Source organism: Octodon degus, unplaced genomic scaffold, assembly GCF_000260255.1.
Source record: "Octodon degus isolate 3935 unplaced genomic scaffold, OctDeg1.0 scaffold00032, whole genome shotgun sequence".
Taxonomy (NCBI): Eukaryota; Metazoa; Chordata; class Mammalia; order Rodentia; family Octodontidae; genus Octodon; species Octodon degus.
Window position 1 is genome coordinate 17,277,057 of NW_004524608.1, and position 24,485 is coordinate 17,301,541.

Below are 24,485 nucleotides of genomic sequence, written 5' to 3' on the forward strand. Positions count from 1 at the left end.
GCAGCCTCCCCGTCCCGCGGGCTGGCGACAGTGCCCTCCCCGGCCGAGGGCTCCGGCTCCACGCGCCGCCCCACCCGCGAGCGCTGCCCCACGCGCGGCAGGGCGGCCCCGGGCGGGCGGCGGAGGCGGCGGCTTTGTTGTTTCCTCTCGCCCTCCTCCTCCCGCCCGGCCGGGCCGGCGTCACTGGAGAGCAGCCCGGGCCTCCCGGCGCGGGTTATTTATAGAGCGGCCGCGCGTCACGGAGCCCGGCCCGGCTGACGGGCGCTGACGCGCTTGGCCGCCCGGCCGCGTCCCGGGCTGCGCGGCCACAATGGGCCTCTGTGCGCGGCTCCGCGGCCGCCGGGGGCCGGAGGGGGCGGGCGGCCGCTCCCCGACCCGGTGCTGCTGGCCACGACCCTCGAAAGGGAGCGACTTCTGGCGCCCCCGGCCGGGCCGCGGGGCTGCTTTCTGCGCCCCGATCGTATCCGTCAGCTTCTCCGGCCGCAGCCTCCGCTCCCACTTTCTCGGTTTCCCTTTCTTCCTCCGTCCCAACTTGGAGAGAGGGGACCTGTCCCCCGGCGCGCCCCGGGGAGCCCGGCGGGGGACGCGGCCACCAGGGCCGGCAGCGCCGTGCAGGTAAAGTGTCCGGACCAGAGTGGGGGTCTTTGTTTGGGGCGCAGGGAGGGCGGAGGGCGCGCGCGAACTCCGAGCAGCCTTCCGGGGCTCCGGCGCCGCCTCCGCCCCCTGCCGCTCGCCGCGAGCCAATCTGGGCGTGTAGCGCGCGGAGCCCGCAGAACTTCGGCGCGGCCATCTGGAGCAGGCTCCTCCCTGGAGGCCCGCGGAGGACCCTGCCGCCCGCCCCCACCCGACCTCCCTCTGCGGCGCGCGGGAGGCCCCCCACTTCCTCGGGCGGGCTCGTTCCTCGGAGGCCCCGCCCTGCGAGAGGAGGGGCGCAGGGCTGGGGGACTTCCTGGGGGTGCGGAGAGCTGCTCCCTTTCTGTGGCCTGCCGGGGTCTGGGAGAGCTTGCGCCGAGCCCGTCGCGCGTGCCCGAGGGCGGAGAGCTTGCTGTGCCTTCTAGGAAATCGCAATCGATTTGTACTGCACTTTCGCTAAGTGGGAGTTCAAAATTAAACTTTAATAAAGCATTTGTGTCGTCTCTAATTGTGAAAGCCTCTATTCGTCCTGGTAGATAGACTCTAAACCTCAAGTTAATGGCGCTAAGCTAGGTTCCCCCACCCCTACCCCCACCCCCACCCCAAGTACTATTCTGTCAGCCGTAGTTGGCGCAGCTGGATTTCCGTAAGGTACAGATGTTGCTAATGGTAGCTTAAGCACGGATGGGCAGATAGCATACGGAATGCAACATGTTGCCATATGGTTCCTTTAGCCTTTCACCTCCAGGGATATCAATCACATATATTCTGGGAGGAACTTAATGACTCTCTGAACAGCAAAATGAATTACCTGCTACAATTTATATCCCTTGACCTGGTACGTTATAACAACAGGAAGATAGCATCTCACAATTTCTGCGGTATAAATTGAGTTACAGAGCTACATTTCAAATTCTATAACGTGTATTTGTAGTTTGAGAGGCCCTGTCAAATCAAGTAAAGTCTTTCTGTGTCGCCTTTCCTCCCTCCCTCTAGAAGATGCGAAATTTAGAAAGTTTAACAAAACTGTTGTCTGGGAAATTGCCAATCAACAGATTAATCAGTAAAAGTATAGAAAATATGATTTCCAGAGCTAGTTAATCAAAGAGTTAGCAGTCTGTAGATACGCCATGTTTCTAAGCCCAGAAAATTAAAGAACTGGGGGGGGGGCAGTGTTCTCTATTAGTTGTTTCAATATAATTCCTAAATCTGTTCATTATTTGAAGTTTTTCATTTTAAAAAAAGTTCAGCTATTCCTAAACTTTGGAAAGTAAGGAAAACAGGGCTGAGAAATATGAACTATAGGAAATCCAAGTAGGATCTCAGCAAGCCAATTTCTATTATTGCACCCCACACGCGTGCATACTCCTGTTTGTGCATTTTAACTTGAACCGTGTAGTGTGGCACTGGTGGTTTGCTCCTTCCTCCCAACCTGTCAGTGACACCATGAGGAACTTGCTACTGAGATCCTAGGGGAATGATTTAGAAATGTTTCACAGGTCTTATTTTTTAACAGGTGATTAATAAAAATGTTTCAATTGATTGTCTCTAAGCTTAGATTATAAATGTTTTTTATTGTATCCCTTTTCATTACTACAACAGATCACATTGAAAAGCAAGCAATAACTTAAGGAAATAAAAGTAAAATAACATTATAATTTTTAACCCCATTCTTACTATTACCTATTGAAGGATACCTGAAAGCTAGGTACAGTCTCAAAATATGTCGCTTCCAGTAATACATAGGCCACACTAATTTATGTGATCTGATAGACAGTAAACTAGCAAAAAATACATAAAATAGATGTGAACAGTCTAAAAAAATCACTACTTTTGGTCGTACAGATATTTGAAGGTTTGTCTACCCATTATGTCCTTCGAGGATCATTTTGGAATTGAAGATGATGTTTCTCCTCTCTCCCTGTTTTGTCATGGCTGATGATTTGTTACAAGATGCTTAAATTCTTCTACCATTTTGATGATTATTACTAAGTAAGATCTTTTGTGTATGCATAAAGCAACACACACACAGAGAATGCACTAAGTTGTATCTAAGTTAACCAGGATAACCCTAATTTAGATAAATCTAAGTTGTGGCAAGCTTCTTCTCTGGAGCTGCTTTTGGTAATTTTTTAATAGCAGAAATTTGATTTCTCTGTGTAGGTCAACACTTGATGAGTTTTAACCATGATCAGTATTGAGCTTATACATGATTCTATACCCATGACTTGCAAATAGGCAGTGCGTGAGTGTGTCCTTTAATCACACCCAGAGCTTGTCTATGAAGCTGTTATTGTCATGAACAGATACTGCAGCTTTTTGACAAGTCCAATGATCATTAGTGTTTCCCCTTCAAAACCCAGACCAAAAGTTCTGCTGTGCTTCACTTTAGAATTCAAGTCCACTAGTAAATAAAATCCCAGGCAGCACTATTTGCTTTTCCTCAAGGTACAATGTTTCATATGTTTCATGAATAATTCTAGGTCTTTTTGTATTTATAAACTATATATAAATATCAGTTTCTGTATGACAACAAAACCAAGATATGGACCTCTCAGCATGACTTTTATTTTAAATGAAAGCTTAATTGTATGTCCATTGTTACTATAAATGAGGTAGCTGGCTGCCAAGAGAAACCCTATAGCCAGAAAGTGCTAGAGTTGTTATTGTCTCTTAGGGAATCGCTTTCTATTTGTTTAGTTCTCAACTTTACTTGCCTCTTTCAGTGTTGCCCTTCCATCCTGCTAAAAGGAGAATTTGGTTAGCTAGGTAAACTTTTGAAAACATGTTTATGTTGCCCAACAAAATTTTTGCCAGTTTTTGGTGTCCGCTGATATAGGCCCTTTATTTTGAGCCAACATGCTTATTCCAATTGAAAATGAAGAAAGACTGCTAGAACAAGATATATTCCTCATGCTAAGTAATTTTAATTGTGATATAATCTTTGTAGCATTGTCATTTTTACTGATGACTAAATTTAAAATCTTTAAGATAGGTAAGATTCATGTTTTTCTCATGGTAACATGAGACAAGTTATGCATAGGCATTTTGCCTCTGAAAGAACTCTGCACTCTACTGAGTGGAGTTGAGGAGACCCACCAGGAAGGGCTGTTGTTCCTTTGCTCTTACCCTGTTTGCTTTTCAAATCCAAAGCTCATGTTGTTGCATTGGAAACTTGTCTCTTTTATAAGCATTTCATTTCAAAACTTAAAAAAAAACCTGTCAGTCTGTAAATATTTAACCAGCCAAGCAGGAAACAGCCTTTTATTCTGTTTTTGCAGCTTTGTTTTTATCTAGGTTAGTATGAGTGCCATGTAAATACCACATAAAATTTTGACTTTGATTGTCCTTACTGTAACTGGAGATTGACAGGGGCTCTTTAATTAATCTTGTTCTCGTTCATGTTCTGTATGCAGATACTGAAATACACTATTTTTATGCATTTATAAGACTGTGTTTGCATTTATTTAATTTACGTGTCTTTTTTTAAAGCATGTAGCCTGGAATGTTTGTTCTGCCTTTTTTTTTTCCACATCATTACTCTGGTACTGCTTGATGTAACTTGATTAGCTCCCTCCCCAGTCATGATTGGTAATTAAAATAGGCATTAAAATTAGTCACTTAGCAATTTTGCTGTTCAATTGGCAATTAAATTACTTAATTGCAATTAAAGTCCTAATTTTAATTGGCAAAATGATAGATGTAGATTTAAGATAATATGTATAAATACTTTAATAAGTGTCTATATAAGGATTACTTAATTACTCAACTTCAAGTTTATGCTGTTAACTTTAGAACTTTTAAGTGAGCAATGAAATTTATATTACATCTATTCGAAGGATATGTTAATTAGATTTATTACTTAAGGGTCTTTGTTATAAGTTATGTTTGTACTGTTACAGTTGTCATTGCAGACTTGACAACTGCAGAATTATGAGGACAAGGACATGTATGTCTCTCATAATATATCAGCACTTTATTTTCATGCATCATTAAATTAGAAGTTCTTATCCAGTTTGTTTGAGGAAAAGAAAAAAATGGTTGTCATTGAATTAGAACAAAAGCTAGCTAGTTGAGATTTACCCATAACAGCTTTTGCAAACTTTGTCTGTATATTAAATACTAATGGGGTTATAGTGACATTACTAGCTACGTTTAGAATTTCAGGTGACTGATATTTGGTTGGTGTATAGCATCTCATTTTATTTAAGATGTATTTTAAGTCTTTGTACATTTTAGTGTCTCCATGTTTACTGAAATTAGCAGTGAAATATAAAACCAAAGTTATCCTTTTTTGCCTAATAAAAAAGAATTGTTACACAGGAAGATATTAAGTGGTTAATTTAAAAATAAATGTTTAGGAAAAGGCCACAGTGAGTCAAGTATTAATGAAAAGATGAAAGATTTTTATTATGCAAAAGACTTTTTTGAACACATGAGGTTTACCATATGTTCAGTTCTATAATTTTAATTTACAAGTAGACGCTTCTAGAAAAGAGTGCTGTTTACTTTTGCACATCTTTACACATTTCTAGATCGGAGTTTTGAATCAAAGTAAAGCCTTTGCATTAAGTGGTTTTGGCAAAAAATGAGCTAATGAAACTGAATAAAAGCCACAACTACCCAAAATGTGAGTATCAAGGAAGCAATTTGCTTGCTCTCTAAGCAACCTATGGGGAATGAAATATTTGGTTCATTAATATACTACCTGCACAAATGAAATGGTAAAAGCCAAACAAAAAGAAAACACCTTCACTATTTAAAAAACTTGCATTTTGAGAGATTTTTTTCAAAGTGAAAACTTCTTTCACTAAGATGAAACTGCCTGCCAAATGGCAATGAATGCGATAGCTGAGTTTATCCAAATGTAATATAAAATACATTTCATCTTACTGCTTAATGTTCCACAAAATAATTGTATTATAAAATATCTTAAAGTTGCCTCAACCTGTAAGGCATAAAATATGTTTATTTCACTACGTCTGTACTGTTAGGTCTGTTCTGAATTCATGGGTTAGAATGGTGAAAGTGATCCATACAGGCCTTTTCCCCACGCATTAAGATAGAGAATCCTATGGGATTACATCCATGTTTGCTTTCTAAATTATACCAAAAGCTCAATTTTATTAAGTGTAATCTGCTTATATGCATAAAATAGTTTAGATCTGAATGTATGTGTTATTTATATTGATTTTAATGAAAATGTTTTCTATACATGTGCCAGTATATTCTGCTTAATGTTTATTAATATCATAAAAGTAATACGGTAACTTTGTCTTCCTCGGTGCTTTTCTGAGGCCATCTGATTGTATTTATTAATAGCAATAATTTATAATTTATTTTCATTGGTTTCCATAGAGGGAGCTGGTTATAACAGGACCGAGTTTTGGTGCCTTTTATTTTAAATTATTAAGAAAACAGGCCTTCATGTAGGATAACTTTGCACATTTATGCACGGCCATATTTTAAAGTTATGTCAGATGCTGGTTCTGAAAAGAAACCGTTATTGTCATTTTAATTGAGTGATAAAATACTTTATTTGAACTATTTATATGTAAGAATCCAGAAGGGTTGCAGTTATATAAATGCAGAATTTCAGTTTCTTTTAGCCTAAAGCATCGTTTTAACATTTTCTGAAAGGTTGTTCAGTTCTACATTTTGATTCCATTATAAGTGTAATTAAACCTCTATGCACAAAAGCATTCTCTTATGTACTAGCAAATACACCCACAGGAATCCTCTTCTAAACTATAATTTATTTAAACATGTAATCATAGGATTTTAAAACATGCTTTCATTTTTCCAAACTATATGCCAATTTGAACTGAATGGTGATAAAATGAGAGATTTTATTACCATTTTGATTTTTTTCCCCCTGTGGCCCTAACAGTGAGTTAAACATGGGCAGGAGGAAATAAAATCTATTGTGAACCTAATCGCACGTGTTAAACTGTTTCCCTTTTTGAGAAAAAAGAATCAAAGATCCGTAGTTCTTTATAAATTCCAACACGATATGAATATTTGGATCTGCAGAATTCTTTTCTCAGGCTTACCCTAGGAGTGGTAGTAATTAGCTAATTGTGAGTAAGCGTGTGTGTGTGTGTGTGTGTGTGTGTGTGTGTGTGTGTGAATGTACGTGTGCGTGAGTGCGCGTATGAGCGCGCCCCTGAGGGTTTGTGTGTGATATTCTATCCAACGATGTGGAGTAAGGCCCCCTACTGACAGGATCCGTCAATTACAGATCTTGGTGGTGCTTCTGAGACGTCTTTTCACCAGAACCTAGAGCCGAAGAAAACTGAAGTCTGGGCTATTGATCATGCCCCGGTACACTTAGCTGGAATCCTTTCCATCTCGAGCATATGGGGGTCCTACCTAAGGCCTCAACTCAAGAAACAGCTCATTCAAGAATTAGTTTAAGCGAATTCACCACTCTACAGCTGGTGTCTTCCTGAGAAATAGTAACACTTCCCAGGAACCAGAATAAGAATTTAGAGGGGAAGGAAAACTCAGACAAATGGAAGGGGAAAGTCCCTGTTTTATCTCAGTTTAACACTATATTCAATTATTCTATTGTCCATTTATTCTAATAAGCTGCTTGCTGTGAAGACTTTCTGGCTCTTGCATAAGTCCAGGCTCAAGCAAAGGCTGTTATCATGGGTCCATATTCCAGGAGACTGATCACTAGCACATCACTGCAATGTGTGGCTTCCTTGGAGCGCATTTTAAGGACTCCAGAACACTTTCTCACTTTCCGGGAGGAATTTTCTCAAATTGTCCTCAGACTGAACCAAGCCTAAATTGAGTATTTTTAATGGCAATGAGGGGGGAGGAGGAACGTGCACAGGGAGTGTATCTAGTTAGAATTATTTATATTTGGAGAGTTGTGGTTACAAGTTCTCCCAGCCTCCGCTTTCCTAGGATTGTATTAAAAAATAATAACTGCCACCTCAGCGTGGCTACGCTTGAGTTTCAGTCTCCCAGAAAATAGCTGCGGGAATCTGGCCCACTGCGGGATCAAGGAAAGCTCCCCCTCTGGCCTTGTCCTGCTCCCTTGCGGAAGGGAAGAGAACCCGGGAAGGAGCCTCTGAGCTGGAGTTGCTATTTTGGGCCCAGCTTGGCCGGTGCGTCAATGCCCGCGCCCCTGCGTCACCGCCACCCCCACCCCTTTCTTCTCCAGTGCTCTCCAAACTCTCACTTTTTCCCTTTCGTTCGCGTGGAATCGCTCCTGCCCACGGGGCGCTGACGCTACCGAGCTCATACTAATAAGCTTTTCTTCACTCCCCCCACCCCCTACGCACCCCCACTCGCCACAACATCCCTCCCCCGCACGCGCGCAAACACACACACACACACACACACACACACACACACACTTCCTGGTTTTATTCTTTTCTCGAGCCCACTAGGGCACCGCCGGGCTGCAGCGACCGACGGCGGTCGCAGCCACAGCCTCAGCATCTGGGGGAAACTTAAGGTGGTCATGTTGCTTTCTCTAGGCTGCAGCGCAGCAAGGTCCGCGCCTTCCCAGGGCTGCTGCTGGGCGTCGGATAGCGACGCCTCCCCTCTGCCGGGTCGCGGGAGCGCAGAACAGGGACGCACAACCCTAGGCAGTGAAAAGGTAGCTAGTTCCACTGTCCTTTCGGCCCTTGCTCACAGCATCGAGTAGGAGCGAGTCGCCAGGAGCTCCGGGCGCCTGGACGTCAGGCAGGCCAAGGGAGGAGGGGCGGCTGCGTCGCGCTCAGCGGGCGCAGAAGGGGAGAATCCTCCCGGCTCCCAGCTTCTTCCAGCCCAGCGGGAGAAGCCCTAGGAGGTTCGCCCAGCTTCTGGCCGGGCTCTAGGAGGGGACCCACTTCCCGCTCAGAGAAGCTGCGTTTCCTGGAGTGGGAAGCTGCTCGCCCTCTGAGCGGCGGGAGGCCGGTGTTTGGAAGCGGACTCAGCGGCGACTCCGAGGCCGCGGAGGTGGGGCGGACCCGAGAGGGGGAGGGCTGGCTGCGCGCGCCTCCTCCGTTTACAGCCCCCCGCCCCCCTCAGTTCTCCGGCTCTGCCTTTTCCTCTAGACTCTCAGATTGCGGCTGTGATACCTCTGTGTTTCAGAGGAAGGTCGATCTATTTCCCTAAAATAAAAAAAACGAGTTGTGGGCGCTGGGGAGTGTGGAAAGTTTTAGAGTTGGCAGAAGGTTAGATGAGAGCATGCACCTGTTGCCAGCTGCTTGGCTGCGTTGTCTGTGAAAGAAAAGCAGGTGACACTTCCCTGTGACTTTTGAGGTCCCCGAAGGGCTGGTTCACAGCCTATTTCTTCCCCCTCCGCACTCCACGGTCTCCCTGAACGTGGGCACTTGTAAGAAAAAATAGGCCTCGGCCCTAATACTTTTCAGCGCAGACTGCGTGGGGTGTGTGTGTGTGTGTGTGTGTGTGTGTGTGTGTGTGTGTGTGTAGAGACAGGGCTAGGAAAAGGGAGAAAAGGTGAGCACCGGCTAGGAAATCTCACCCGAACTTCCTGAGCCCTTCGAGATACCAATGTCACGGGACATCTGTATGTGTTTCCCGGGGGTGGGGTGTGACGAGGGTGGGGAGGCACAGCCCACCGGCGCTCCAGGTGCGGTCTACCTGGCCCACGCCTGCGTTCCCTTCCACCCAGGCTTTTGTTGCACCCTCCCCACGTGTGAGCCGCCCCGAGCCTGGGGGTTTGGGGGTGTTGAAATGTAACAGCGCTGCGGGCTTCGCGGATTTGGGTGGAGAGGTTACACCTCTTTCGGAAAGAAAAAAAAAAAAAAGAAAAAACCCACCCAAGCCGGCTACCAAGGTGAAAGCTGAACGGTTCCCACCTTAAAATCCGCCCTGCTCGTGACGTCAGGTCGGAAATATACCAAAGCTAGCGCGGGCCAGGAGTCCGGGAGCGCGGCGGCGCGGCGATTGGGCGGCCGGCCGCTGACGCGCGCTGACGCGCGGAGACTTTAGGTGCAGTTGGCAGCGGCGGCGCGAGCCACATAAACAAAGGCACATTGGCGGCCAGGGCCAGTCCGCCCGGCGGCTCGCGCTCGGCTCCGCGATCCCGCTCGCCTGCTTAGCCAGCCGCTTAGCTCTGCTCCCTCTGGGCTCGCCGGGTCTCGGCTTCCTCCGCCCCGCTTTCCCACACCTCCCAGACCCCCGCAGCCGGGCTCCCAAAGGGAACTACACTTCAGCGGAGTTGAATGAATGAAGAGAGACGCGGAGAACACCTAAGTGAGTAGGTGCAGCCGGTGCAGCTCACGTTCTTTTATCCTTCCTAAGCTTTTCTCTTTTTCCCGCTTTGGGAAGTTAGCACCAGAACCTTGGAGCGCTTGTTGGGGCAGGAGGATGGGGAATGGGTTGCGCGTTGCTGTGACCGGCATTTGTGCGAACTCCGGCTTTGGCATTAGGGGGGAGTTGGCTGCCAACAGAGGCTTCCAGGCTCCTCATTGGTGGACGTGGAAGGAAGACTCCACTGTGTTTGGAGTTGCCGCCCGCGGAAAAGTGCGCAAAGTTTGCTCTTGGTGTCGGAATTGATTGTGGCTTTTGGACGTGGAGACTTGAGTCCTGTGTATAGGAGGGAAGCCATCCTCGAACTGACAGGGAAAGAAAGTTCTTCAGTTTATATATTGCTTGGGAACTGTGTCAGTGTGCTTGGTCAGCTTGCCGATGTTTCCTGGGTATTGTTGAGTAAAGGTAGTGTCTTGTTACTAAATTGCCTGAAATTTCTAGGTTTGAACATATGTCCGTCTGGTGGTCGGGGCGCACTTAGGAAGATAATAGAGGGTTAATGTCCAGCACAGGCATCTCTCCAAAAGCTGTGCTGGGGAGGCTGGGGGTGTGCTGCTGGTGGTGTCAAGAGTCTCCTTTCTCTTTTCCTGCTTAACCTCCTCCCTTCCCTCCACTGAAGCAAGATTATTGGGAAGGGAGGGAGTAAGAGTGGATGTTTGCCTTTCTTTTTCATTGGTAATAAGATTGTGCTCTAGAATAGCGTCCAAGTGGGAACATCTGAAAATTAGTGGACACAAGAATGCCTCATTCTAGAAAGTAGCTAAAATATGGAAGGTATTATGGAGAAGGGATTCCGCTTGCTGCGCTGGAAAGTGCTTCTGACATTGGTTTCAGCATCTAAAAACAGTATATCCCCCCTCCCCGCAGTTGACCTGGGATGCACCTGGCAAAGTGGGGTTGTCTTTTCCCACCCTGTGTCCATCATGATACTGGAAACCAAGTCTTCTGGAGAAATGAACTTGTATCACCTGAATCCCCAATCTCACTGCTCTGTCAAAAGAAGCCAGATGCTTCTACACAAATTGCCTTCCTGGCTGTCTAGGCCTTGCTAATATTTAGTAAGGGGGACTGTTTTTTCTCATTTTATATTCTTGACGTCTAAGTTTCTTCCTGTCTCACAAAAGAAAAACCCATTTGACCAAGGGTGGGGGGGTATCAAGAGCAGGCTCCAGTGCTGCACTTTTCCTTAAATGCTACTTTTCTTATTTTAGTCTGAAATAAACTAAAATGAAAATGACCTCTTCACTCACACTCTAGCAAAGGGGCCAGTTCATCATAAGCATTAAATAAATTCATGGAATACCTTTCCTCCTTCAGAATGTTTTTGCTACAGGGATTTCCACAGTGCCGTGGATGATATTCTCTCTTGTTTCTGGGCATGTCTTTTAATTTATCTGTTTCAACTGCTGTTTGATAAAGGCTGCACGCTAATTTCCAATGAAACATAAAGGGGCCTGCCTGGTGAGTCCACATATGCTGAGCTCAGTCTCTGTGAGGAGGACTCTGAAACTTCCTGTGTCTGTATTTCAGGGAGGAGATTGGACAGACTGGACTCCCAATTGCTTTTTTAAAAATCTTGGAAACGTGGTCCTTCACCGAATTACGACACTGTCCGCCTTTAATTTCCTCGAAAAAACCACCAGTAACTCGGCTGAAGGTTAGTGAATTTTATTTCTTTTTACCTTTCCCGAGTTCCCTTAACATCAAGAAACAGAGCATCGGACTCTTCTCAAGCAAACCCTATAACTTCAGGTTATAGGAAGCAACTTTCTCATTGCCCAGTTCAACTTCCTTTCTCATATGGTCATTTCTAGAAAGCTTACTGAACCCTAGCTTTAGATAAGGGGCTTTATCTCAGTGGGCTTGACAGTGAAAAAGGGAGGGGGTGGTGGGAAGTACAGATATTGGAAATATCCTGGAGTCTAAACCCTCAAGAGCTTTCTAGTTCTGGCCCTTAATTGAAGAGTGCTTCCTGGCCCTATGCCATTGCTCTGCAGCTTCCAAGCTCTCCCTTCCTTTCGTGCCCCTGCCCACTCACTGACCGCTGTGGGCTGCCGGTGTAGCTCCAGGTGTGCCCGAGCCCGGGAGCAGGTGTTCAGTTGACCAGGCTGAGTGTGTATCACCCTGTTTCATTTCCAGCCATGCCTTGTGTTCAGGCGCAGTATGGGTCCTCGCCTCAAGGAGCCAGCCCCGCTTCTCAGAGCTACAGTTACCACTCTTCGGGAGAATACAGCTCCGATTTCTTAACTCCAGAGTTTGTCAAGTTTAGCATGGACCTCACCAACACTGAAATCACTGCCACCACTTCTCTCCCCAGCTTCAGTACCTTTATGGACAACTACAGCACAGGCTACGACGTCAAGCCACCTTGCTTGTACCAAATGCCCCTGTCCGGACAGCAGTCCTCCATTAAGGTAGAAGACATTCAGATGCACAGCTACCAGCAGCACAGCCACCTGCCCCCCCAGTCTGAGGAGATGATGCCACACTCCGGGTCGGTTTACTACAAGCCCTCCTCGCCCCCAACACCCACCACCCCAGGCTTCCAGGTGCAGCACAGCCCCATGTGGGACGACCCGGGGTCTCTCCACAACTTCCACCAGAACTACGTGGCCACTACGCACATGATTGAGCAGAGGAAAACGCCAGTCTCCCGCCTCTCGCTCTTCTCCTTTAAGCAGTCACCCCCGGGCACTCCGGTGTCTAGCTGCCAGATGCGCTTCGACGGGCCCCTGCACGTCCCCATGAACCCGGAACCCGCAGGCAGCCACCACGTGGTGGACGGGCAGACCTTCGCTGTACCTAACCCCATTCGCAAACCCGCATCCATGGGCTTCCCGGGCCTGCAGATCGGTCACGCATCGCAGCTGCTTGACACGCAGGTGCCCTCGCCTCCGTCGCGGGGTTCTCCCTCCAATGAGGGGCTGTGTGCGGTATGCGGTGACAACGCGGCTTGCCAGCACTACGGTGTGCGCACTTGTGAGGGCTGCAAAGGCTTTTTTAAGGTGAGCAAGGGTGGGTGGGTAGGGGTTCAGGTAGGGCCCCCTGGTGCCGGGACCTTGGAATGAGCCCTCCAGATCTGCGCCCGCAGCCCAGCCTCAGCTGTGCCTGGGTCGCCCAAGTATCCGGGCTCAGCTAAGGCTGCTTTGCAGCCGTCCTTGGGCTGTGGAGGAAGCCTCCGGGCATGAGCAGGGGAAGCAAGAAGACTAGGAGCCCCGGGGTCGCAGCTCCCCTCACTCAGCAGGCCGGCATGCCCTCCACCGAAGTTGCTGGCGCTGGACTTGGATGAGGGTCATTTGCATGTGCTGGAGCTGTCTTTCCAGCTCAGACTGAAATTGGTTAGGACAGAGAACCGTGTCTGAGCTAACCAAGTGGAACAGAATTCCCTATGGTCAAATTAAGTGATCTCTTTATTTCGCCATCCTGATTGAATAATCTTATCATTTTAAATAGAGAAGGTCTCCAAGGAATGTAAATAATATGAATGCCCACGGATTTGTATTTACAGAGCGTCTCTTTCCTCTTCTCTTGGCATATAAAACACAGCAAAGAGCGGCAAGGTTAGCTCAAATGTTAACGCTATCAATTTTCTTCTGTTAAACGCCCTGCGGGAGGAAAAAAAAAAGAAAAGAAATAGAAAAGGAAAATGGGAAATATGAAAAGGAATTGTGAGTGTGTGTTTGTTTGTGGGAATTGTAGATCCAAACTAATGAGAAATTGTCTCCAGGTTGCAGGATTTACAAGGAAAGACAAATAATATGCGGCATACATTGTCTCTTTTTGCAGCGCACAGTGCAAAAAAATGCGAAATATGTGTGTTTAGCAAATAAAAACTGCCCAGTGGACAAACGACGTCGGAATCGTTGTCAGTACTGCCGGTTTCAAAAGTGTCTGGCTGTTGGGATGGTCAAAGAAGGTAGGTCGGGACGATCTGCCGACCTCAGCCTGCGCCCCCATAAAACCGCACCTTGTACCCCAGTCTGCTTCCCGGAGACCCAGACTCTCCAGCCCCCACCCCCTCGCCCTACTTGGCCTCTGGGATCCCGACCCGCCTACATGCCCAGCCTCCCGGAGAGAAAGCCGCCAGGCCCTTCTTGTCTTTAACTACACAACCCAGTTGGAGGAAGATGTAAAATAGCCCCGCATTTTAAAATGTTTTTCTCAGTAAAGGCTTTGCAAGCAGAGCCCTAGGGCCTGGCACCTCACAGATGAGGTGGGGGTTGGAGGCAGCAGCTGGACCTGGGGTCCCGGACTGGTGCAAACAGGGTTATTCTTTTGCAGTGGTTAGAACCGACAGTTTAAAAGGCCGGAGAGGTCGTTTACCCTCGAAACCGAAGAGCCCCCAGGAACCTTCTCCTCCTTCACCCCCAGTGAGTCTGATCAGTGCCCTTGTCAGGGCCCATGTCGATTCTAACCCGGCTATGACCAGCTTGGACTATTCCAGGGTAAGAAGCTGGTGTGAAATGGAGGGTGGGGGGAGACTATGTGTCATAACCAGCAGATGGGCAGGACACCCTCCTCACGACCTACACCTAGCACTAAACTTCAGACCCATGGGGCATGGCCAGGCCAGCGAGGCTGCCTGCCTCACAGCTTGGGTGGGGCCACAGCAGACACATAGAGGGTGTAGCTCAAAGTGTAGTTGTGAAGACCAGAGTGGTCCAACCTCTGTGAACAGCTTGCCCCCTCCACCGGAGTATGTGTATACACCAGTGCCTCAAAGGCAAAAGCTCGAGGCTGTATAACAATCCCTCTCCTCTACCTTTCCACATTATCCCCATCTTCCTTTGAGGTATAGTAATCCTCATCTTTTCTGCCAGTGTCCAAGTGAAGGATGTGGGACCTGCCTGGGGCCCAGGGAATGAAAAGAGAAGGGTGGAGGGAATAGCAGGGTCAGGGATCAAGTGGTCAAATTCCTCTTTTACTCCAGCTGTGAAAAATGTGCTGGCTTTAATTGGAGGAAGTATGTTGGGCAAACCTAGAAGGGACTGCAGTATTATTAAGATTTGCAAAGGGCGTCTTAGCTCAAGACCCACTCTGGGACTAGAATGAATACTAACATGTCAATTGTTTTGTGGAGATAAGAGTGAACGTTTCCCAGGGCTGGATGGCACTGTATTTAGTCTGTATGGAAATGGCAATTTACATATTTAAAGCAACGACCTCATAGCACCGTCCCTAATTGAATTAATTGCCCCGGAACATCTAATTTCCTTACTGGTCAGAGAGAGGTTTAATTGTTATAAAAACCTGGCTCCCCTACTAGAAAAGGGGTTAGCAATTTCACGGGTTATATATTTTAGAGAACCTCATTAAGTGCTTTTTAAAATGAAATTCCAGTTCCAGGCGAACCCTGACTATCAGATGAGTGGAGACGACACCCAACATATACAGCAATTCTATGATCTCCTAACTGGTTCCATGGAGATCATCAGGGGCTGGGCAGAGAAGATCCCAGGCTTTGCTGACCTGCCAAAAGCTGACCAGGACCTGCTTTTTGAATCAGCTTTCTTGGAACTGTTTGTTCTTCGATTAGCATACAGGTAATGAGAGAGGAGGCAATCCAGGGAGGTTGGAGAGGAATCCAGAAAGTAAAAGACAGTGAAGAAAAAAGATAGAAAGGAAGAATAAGTGAAAGGATAGACTAGAAAATGAAAGGGGAAAAGGGAAAGAAAAAGAACACAAAAGGAGAAGGGAAGGAGTGTGAGTCCAGAAATCTTGGGTGAATGGAATGGATGGAGGTGGGATAGGGGGCGTTCTTGATTGTTATGAAATTAAACCCTTTCAAGGTCCACTGGTCTACATTTTATTAACTCTTCAGTAATTAGGTGCCTCTTAAATCCCTCATTTATTGCTCTTCAAGTAATTAGTTGTTTAGCTTTTCTCTCTCTCTTTTTCTCCCCTCTCTCTTTGGTATTAATTGCAGGTCCAACCCAGTGGAGGGTAAACTCATCTTTTGCAATGGGGTGGTCTTGCACAGGTTGCAATGCGTGCGTGGCTTTGGGGAATGGATTGATTCCATTGTTGAATTCTCCTCCAACTTGCAGAATATGAACATCGACATTTCTGCCTTCTCCTGCATTGCGGCCCTGGCTATGGTCACAGGTCAGTACTACAGGTGCAGGGCACTTCCCCTCCAGAATTGCCCGCTGGAATTTGTCCTGGTCTTCCTTTGTCACTCATCTTCTCTGGTCTTGGCTGCTAACTAACTGCCTTGTGTCTTCTTTTGTTTTTAATTGTGTTTTCTGCAGAGAGACACGGGCTCAAGGAACCCAAGAGAGTGGAAGAGCTGCAAAACAAAATTGTTAATTGTCTCAAAGACCATGTGACTTTCAATAATGGGGGGCTGAACCGCCCTAACTATCTGTCCAAACTGTTGGGGAAGCTCCCAGAACTCCGTACCCTTTGCACACAGGGGCTACAGCGTATTTTCTACCTGAAATTGGAAGACTTGGTACCACCACCAGCAATAATTGACAAGCTTTTTCTGGACACTTTACCTTTCTAATATCTTCTCCCATGCACTTCAAAGAACTGGAAAGAAAACTAAAACTGTCCAGAGGGGCTAGTCATATGGGCAGAAATATCCCTCTGAGCTGTCTCAGCATTAGCTGTCCCCTCTTCTGTAAAGCTCCCTGACCCTTGATCCCTAAAGAAAACAAACAAATAAAAACTGTTGCTATTTCCTAACCTGCAGGCAGAACCTGAAAGGGCATTTTGGCTCCGGGGCATCCTGGATATAGAACAAGGACTACACACAATACAGTGGTATAAACTTTTTATTATCAGTTAAAAATCAGTTTGTTGTTCAGAAGAAAGATTGCTAATGTATGATGGGAAATGTTTGGCCCTGCTTAGTTGTTGCAATTAAGACAAATGATGTAACACACACACACACACACACACACACACACACACACATCTTAAGGGGACCCACAAGTATTGCCCTTTAACAAGACTTCAAAGTTTTCTGCTATAAAGAAAGATGTAATATATAGTAAAACTAAATGTTGCGTGGGTGGCATGAGTTGAAGAAGGCAAAGGCTTGTAAATTTACCCAATGCAGTTTGGCTTTTTAAATTATTTTGTGCCTATTTATGAATAAATATTACAAATTCTAAAAAATAAGTGTGTTTGCAAAAAAAGAAAATACATAAAAAGGGACAAGCATGTTGATTCTAGGTTGAACATGTTATAGGCACTTGCTATTTCAGTAATGTCTATATTATATAAATAGTATTTCAGACACTATGTAGTCTGTTAGATTTTATAAAGATTGGTAGTTATCTGAGCTTAAACATTTTCTCAATTGTAAAATAGATGGGCACAAGTATTAACACATCAGAAAATCCTGACAAAAGGGACACATAGTGTTTGTAACACCGTCCAACATTCCTTGTTTGTAAGTGTTGTATGTACTGTTGCTGTTGATAAAAGAAAGTTTATATCTTGTTTATTTTGTTGTCTAAAGCTAAACAAAACTTGCATGCAGCAGCTTTTGACTGTTTCCAGAGTGCTTATAATATACATAACTCCCTGGAAATTACTGAGCACTTTGAACTTTTTTGTTTTTTTTATGTCTGAAGTTGTCAGTTAATATATTATTTTATGTTGGAGTAAAAATTTTAATATTGCCATATTATGTAGTATTTTTCTTTGTATATTTCTAGTATGGCACATGATATGAGTCACTGCCTTTTTTTCTATGGTGTATGACAGTTAGAGACGCTGATTTTTTTTCTGATAAATTCTTTCTTTGAGAAAGACAATTTTAATGTTTACAACAATAAACCATGTAAATGAACAGAGCTTTGTCTTCTTTCTGGGTAAGGAAGAAAATGATGACTAAACAGCAATGTGCAATAGGTAGACTTGGGCTAGGTGACTTACTCAACACCTGAATTTCAGACCAACAGCCTGAGTCTATTCGGGCAAAAGGAACTGGATCATCAAGCTGATTGTTCTTAAGAATCCAGTACAATATTTTTACTTACACAAAATTTTTTAATCTGGTGATCTATGTGTATCAGAATCAATTTAGAATGTCTCACTCTTCTGTTGTTTGGTCATGTGCAACTTTGAGAGAAGTTAAAAGGATCCGAAAGCTTTTGAACTTTAACAAGGTTGGGAGTCTAGTTAAGTTCTTATATTGGACAGTTCTTAGAAAATATCCTTTTGAGACTCAAAAAGTCAACATGAATTTGGAAAGTTTTGTATATCAGCTCTGATTTTCCAATTCCTCCACATATAACTGTTGATATGAGCCCTGGAGGAAGTGTAAAGCATTTTTAGCTCTCCTTGGGCCTTGGATCAGTTTCTGGCATAGCATGGAATGCAGTAGAGAGCTTTCTTATGTTTTTACTCCTTCAGTGGAGAGTGATGAGGTGCGACTTGGAGTTTTGGGATAAAATTTCCTCCTTCTGAGTTTCGCAGATAAATAATGAATTATCTGGCGCAAGTAAGCTATAACAGGGCCTCTAGGATCTCTCAGCACTAACTTTAGGTAGAGAAAGGAAACTCACTCTGCAGGCGCCTATTTCCGGCTGAGTTTCCTCCCAGCGACCTTATCCTTGGGCCACCGGGTCTTGGAGTTTCACCCTAGGCCAGCTGTGCTTTCGAAAAGTGCCGGGTGTGAAGATCCTGTTCGCTGACCCCAGTGAATTACAGCCGCCCTTCGGGTCACTAAAATTTACAAAGAGCGTTATTGTTTTTAAAGTGCAGAGTTAAAATAGTAAATAACCAAGAGAGCTTCAGGTTACTTTTCTTTTACCTTTTTTTCCCCCCTTCCCTTATCTTTTTGAAAGAATTGTTTTGCGGGTGGGCAGAAAGAGGGCTGGACTCGGTGGCGGTTTATTTTTACTGGGCGTGTTTCTCAAGAAATGAGGGGCTAAGGAGATCAAATGGAAACGAAATGTCCAACATCTTGGCTTTCTGGAAAAAGGAGGCTAGCCATACCCTTTTATTGGCATATCTTATGGCTACAAGTTAATACGTGGACAGAAAAGTCTCCTCAGAAGTCTGGAGTCTTTGGAAGTCTCAGCCTTCATTTCCCAGGTGTGTGCAGCCCCAACACAACCACATTCCGTCACAGCATCTGAGAGTTGAACCTAGAAAAAAAAAAATCTGTGTTGCTGGTTCTCTCTGGAGAAAGTCGAGCGTGTCACCGGAGGCCAATGCTGTCTGAGAGGGCCCCTCTCCAGAATTCAGGGTTCAAGGCAGGGGAGAGGGCTGAGCTTGCCCACGCCCGCGTGCCGACAGTACAGACTGGTGCACATGCAGCCGTGGCTTGCTTTGCAAAGCGGAGCGACCTTTCCGCTTCAATCTCTTCCAAGTCCCGGCGGCACACCGTGTGGCTAAAGAGCCTCGTTTGCATCTTTTCTGTTCCTCAGAGGTTGGAGCAGCTGAGAGCTTGGCCTGTCCTAGTCTTTCTAGGAATAAAGTTTAAGAGACTCCACAGACACGCTGCATTGTTCAAGCCAGACGATGCGCTGAACTTTTTTAGAAAGAGATTAAAACTTTATGATGAGGGCTCCATATTGCCACTTCTCCACATGTCCTCAGTTAGTATGTATAGTTCCAGCCACGAAATAGCAGCCATATACTTCTGACCTAATTTTAGTCTTCGGTCTGGTCTCACGTCGAATGGTTGCCTGGCATGCTGACTTTAGGGAGAAATGCCCTTTAATTCCAAGTGTGATTAGCAAGCTCCATTGCCTGCGGTCTCCCGGGTTCTGCCTTTCTGCGGTCTTGGCGGGCTGGGCTTAGCAGCAGCAGCAGCAGCAGCAGCAGCAGCAGCAGCAGCAGCAGCAGCAGCAGCAGCAGCAGCAGCAGCATCTAGGGATGCCCTTCGGGTCTTCGCAGTGGGGCAGCAAGGGTGGGGAAGAGTTAGAATCTTAATTTTGAATCTCGGGTTACTATGCAGGGAAAGAAGTGCGCAACGACTTTATCTTGTCTATTTCTTTCTGGTATCCGACTTTATCCCTAGAGAGGATGGGTATCCCTTCTCCTAAAAGTACAGGCTTTAGGTCTTACAGGATCATGGTTCTCTATGTGCAAGAAGCCTATACATAGAGTTGTTCTTGCCCATTGAAGAATTTACTTGCAGGTTCAATTTCATTTTGCCTTGAAAATGTCTTGGTGTTGCAGATGTCTTTGCATCAACGCGAAGAATGTCCACTAATCTAATTGTATTTTAAACCTAGACTTTGGCAGTGAGGAAAAAAATATTTCTAAGATATAGACAGATCAGCCAGAGAAAAGTTTTATTTTATTTCTTTGTGACGTTTTGATCACAGTTTCCCGGTATGGAAAACTTTGTCTTGCCAGCCCAGAGCAGGGTAGCTACTTGAGAGCTCTTCCGGAAAAGCGCGCAGCGCAGCTTCGCTCCACCAGCTCCCCGCCTGGTTCCGCGCGCGTCTTTTTCCTTTTTTATCCGCCACGCGGCAGCGCCGAGGTGGCTGTGTAGAGAAAGGACTGTGGTCTTTCACGCCGCCGGCCTGGCCTCGCCTCTCTTGGTGGGAGCGGTGCTTGCCTTGAGACCTTCTGCGCCTGGAAACCACTGTAAAAATGGAGCCAGGTTCCCTTAAAGCGGAGCAGTGCCTAGTTCCTCGGATTTTAAACCCTCCACCCCAAGTATTATTCTACTTTACAGAGGTGTAGGGGTGAGGGCTTTTAAAAACTCTGTCCTCTAAAAAAAAGCTTTAAGGGTTAATTTTCCTTCCTACCCATTCCACAATACAAGAATATGAACCCTTGCTTCGTGGGCGCGCTTGGAATTTCTCAACAATCCAAACTTCCTGGGCACCCCACGTGCTGGGATTTGACTCAGTTTTGTAGTCCTATCAGAGAGCTAAGCCGTTGGGGTCCCAGTCAACACCCAGTCAAATTCTTTTCTGTTTAAAAAAGCATTCTGACAACAGTCTTCGAGAAAGGTTCTGCTTAGCCCCGTGCGTTTGAAAGAACTCGAACTGGAGCAGTAAGGTTTTGCAGTGATGGGTTAAGTCAATACTGGCTGTCTTTATTGGTAAAATAAGGGATGAATTCTAAACGGGTCATAATTTTTTTAATAATTCGTTTTAAATGATAAAACAAACATCCGAAAACCCGCTTTTTAGTTTTTATTTTGTAAGTGTGCTAGAAGCCAAAGTAGAACATTGCACATAACCACTTAGGGTGGCGAAGCTGTCTGTCATTTAAACTCATCTCCCTTAGCTTGCTTCCTCAGCACAACTGGGAGCTGCTGGGGCCACCAGGTCTTTCCTTGGAGGTTGCGCCTGGCCTTGGGAAAAGTCCGAATTCCGTCGGCGGGAACCTGAGGGAGCGGCCGGTGTGCAGGGCGGCTGAGCCGCACTCGGCGCGGAGGCACTTGGGGGAGTCCGCCGCAGGTCCCCAGCCGCGCCTTGCGCCACTGGCCCTGCGGAGGCAGGCGACAGAAGGCTGGGCTCCCTGCACGCCGTCTCCCGAGACCCCTCCCGACAGTGGTGATGTCGAGGCCCCAGCGTTCCTGGGCGGGACGGTGTCCAAGGTCCGCACCGGGGAGGAGAAGCAAGCGCTCGCTTGTCCATTGCATTTTGGACACTTAAGAGTTTGACTGTGAGGTTCGCACAGACAGAGAGAGCCGAGAGAGCCCCAGAGTAATTAGTGCGGGCTCATCCGGGTTAACTCTGTTGACTACTTGTCCTTCTTTCTCCTTCCCGGCAGCTCCCGGCGTTCTTCCCAGCTGTTTTACGTTGCCCTGGGCGGAGGCGGCAACCGGCTCTTTAGTCGAGGGTTGGTTGGGTCTAGAACGTCCGGATGCGCGAACCTAAGCTGCACCCGGCCTCCCCAGCACACTCCGATCCGAGGTTTGTCTGGGTCCCAGACCTGATCCCAGTGCGGAGGACGACTTGAGAGAAAACTCTTTTTCTAGTTGTTGGGGTGCATAAAGGGGGCGGTTCAGAGACCTCGGGGACTGCTGGCAAGGCGTCTCTGCCATGGAGTAGAAAAAGGCGTTGCCCGAACCCGAAGCGGAGCTCACGCGCGCCCGCGTTCCGTGAGCCACGTGCAGTGCGCCCTGGGCTCGCGCGGTGGCGAGCAAGGAGCCAAGGGGTCGGGCGCCTTCTTCCCTCTTGGAGGAGGCCGATCGCGCGCCAGTAGCCCTCTTGACTTAGCTGAGCTCGAACACAGAGCTGAGCTGGCACTCGGAAGGCTGAGTAGACCGGCGCAAGGCTTTTCCTTCGCGTTTCTTCTTCCTTTAGTTATTATCTATCACACGGATTTCTTATTTCCATCAAAACATTTATATAGAGTAAGATTTGCAAGACGTTTTCCACCTGTCCTAAAAGATAAGGTCCTCAGGTTTCAGACTTTCCTTGATCAGTACAGGGTGACCAAAGAACCTCTGTGAGTAACAACTTTTTCTGCGCGGCAGATAAGAGACAGGGACTAAACCTACGAAGATTTCTGGGCTTGGAGAAGAGGATTGTGTTGACAACCTTGAAGTCGAATGGAATGTTGGGAAGGGTATGGCATAGGGAGAGAGAGGACTGTGGTCCATAAACTGTAAGTAGGCCACTGGTCTGCAGACTGGTGGTTTGCAAAGTTATTATTTTGACTTGTTATCAGAATTTTATCCCAGAGATAGGAAAGTGATGAAATGGAAATTATCAGTGCATAGGATGGAGAAAACGCTGAGAGCACTAAGCATTGCTTGCTGAAACTTTTACTGGGACGTGATATAAAATGTATGTCTGTGGATCTCAGTTAGGTAAAACTTGACTGCCACCGCTGACAGACTAGACTGAGTGGGAAGTGAGAGGGCTGCTTGCATTGAGTGGCTACTGATATGGAATCTGAGTAATGTAGTTTTATGACCAGTCCTTTTTCTTTAGTCTGTTGTGGTTTTTGTTTTTATTGTAGCTCTTGAGTTCTTCATCACCCAACTCCTCCTTCCTCAGAGAACAGACTTCAGACTTGAATGTTTCTTCATCCTCTAGCCTGTTACCTGTTTGGATCCCACTGAGTACCTCTCAGTAAGGTGGGCCCAGGCACAAGTGCATATAGCAACGCTGTTTCTTTTTCTTATTTTTGTCAGCAGGATCTTGCAATGTAGTGCAAGATGTCCATGAACTCACTAGGTATCCCAGGCTGGCCTTGAACTCACAGCGATCCTCTGCCTCAGCCTCTCAAGTGCAGGGATTACAGGTGTGCATCACCATTTCAGCCTAGCAATCCTGTTTTCATCTCCCTCAGCAGTCTGGAGAGTGAGAGTGAAATGTAAAGAAGGCATAGAGGGATGCCAGGCAGAGGCAAGTATCTCATCATCTATGCATTGCAAGCCAGATCCTTCCTGTCACTTATGTGGTCCAATGTAGGACAAGGAAGAAACCAGCAGTTTTAATTTTCCTGGAAATAATGAAAAAATGGATAAAACTCAGGCACCGTATTGTATGGTCAAGTGGTGGGAGAATGGAGAAGTTGGAAAAGGCAATTTAGAGGATTTGCTCAGAATGCAAGGCAAACAGAGATAGGAGGAAAGAACTGAAGTCTTTTAGAAACAGCATGCAAGGGTGCCAAGCACAATGTGGATGAACTAAAAGAAAAAAAAAAAGCTGAATGGGACTAAATGAACAAGGACAGATGAGAAATACTTTCAGATGTGGAGGTGGGCAGGTAGGAGATGCAAGCTGGGTGTGAAGGCCATAGCTTGGACTATTTAAAGAGTATGCTACTCAGGGTGAGAGACCTTAGCTTAACTAAGATCAATCAGAGGTTTTAAATTCTGTGATAAAAGAATTAAAGGTGAAGATCAATTCTGACATAGAGCATTCTGTCATTGTGTTCTAGCTTAAGGACTTGTTTCCAGAAAGGTGCTGGTATCCCCAGGTAGGGATGATAGAGACTTTTTCAAAGTTCTAGCAACCTATAGGGAAGGCAGACCCAGCAAGTAGAGGCCACCTCCTGTGGTTTCTGACTTCTGTCCATCGCAGTCACTTTATATATCATTTGTTGTAACATCAGATCTCCTGTGTAATTCTCTTAAGTCAGATCTATGTGGCTTGGCTTTATTATTCCATTTTACAGATGAGGAGATGAAGGCCAAAGTTATTATAAAATATCTTGGCCTGCAAGTGTATAAAGTCTTTGGGTTTTGAGTTCAGAACTTGGCCATACAGTTACAAGGGTCTTGCCTTAGAACTGCCTGGACAAGAAGGATTATGTCTTTTGCTAGTGCTTTTACAGAAACTCCCTGCTCCCCATCTTGTAAGAGTTGAAACTGTTGCTTTAGATGTGGTCAGACTTCTGAAGGGGAGCACTGACATGTAGTCACGAAAAGGTAGGGACAATAGCATAATGCTTTTCTCTTTCTGAAATTGTGAACAAGATTATTTTTTATTGTGCCTCATAGTTAATGTGTGAAGGACTTTTGAGTTGCTTGGTTTGCTGCCCAAGAAAAAGAATGGGAATAGCTTAATGGATGTGTTTGTGTCATTTAGAAATTCATATTAAAGGTAGTAATGAGGAAAAATATTCTTCAAGCTGTTTGGATTTCCTTATATGAATCATGCGATTTTCCAACAACTTTTAGATTTCCT

The 24,485-nt window shown here is 46.1% G+C and overlaps 1 protein-coding gene across 5 annotated transcripts; it reads left to right on the forward strand.

The window, feature by feature from the left end:
• The first annotated feature begins 264 nt into the window (after positions 1-264).
• On the forward strand, positions 265-17,720 carry Nr4a2 (nuclear receptor subfamily 4 group A member 2). Of its 5 annotated transcripts, none has more exons than XM_023713740.1 (8): positions 265-615; positions 11,443-11,569; positions 12,052-12,917; positions 13,699-13,828; positions 14,194-14,357; positions 15,253-15,455; positions 15,839-16,017; positions 16,164-17,057. In XM_023713740.1, exons 3-8 carry the CDS (start codon positions 12,054-12,056, stop codon positions 16,418-16,420), a joined length of 1,797 nt encoding a protein of 598 aa, XP_023569508.1. In that variant the 5' UTR covers positions 265-615; positions 11,443-11,569; positions 12,052-12,053; the 3' UTR covers positions 16,421-17,057. The 5 variants fall into 5 exon arrangements, 4 of the variants coding, with proteins under 4 accessions (XP_023569508.1, XP_023569507.1, XP_004629971.1 ...); XR_002820828.1 differs by lacking the exon at positions 265-615 and adding an exon at positions 8,075-8,251 and having other exon boundaries at positions 15,960-16,017; positions 16,164-16,198; XM_023713739.1 differs by lacking the exon at positions 265-615 and adding an exon at positions 8,076-8,251.
• The last annotated feature ends 6,765 nt before the right edge of the window (positions 17,721-24,485 follow it).

Bases quoted from the DNA above. Each gene is read 5' to 3' on its own strand.
- Nr4a2 (XM_023713739.1), top strand. From the start codon at position 8,114: ATGTTGCTTTCTCTAGGCTGCAGCGCAGCAAGGTCCGCGCCTTCCCAG. The intron at 12,918-13,698 runs GTGAGCAAGGGT...CTCTTTTTGCAG, and splicing joins GCTGCAAAGGCTTTTTTAAG to CGCACAGTGCAAAAAAATGC. The intron at 14,358-15,252 runs GTAAGAAGCTGG...ATGAAATTCCAG, and splicing joins CCAGCTTGGACTATTCCAGG to TTCCAGGCGAACCCTGACTA.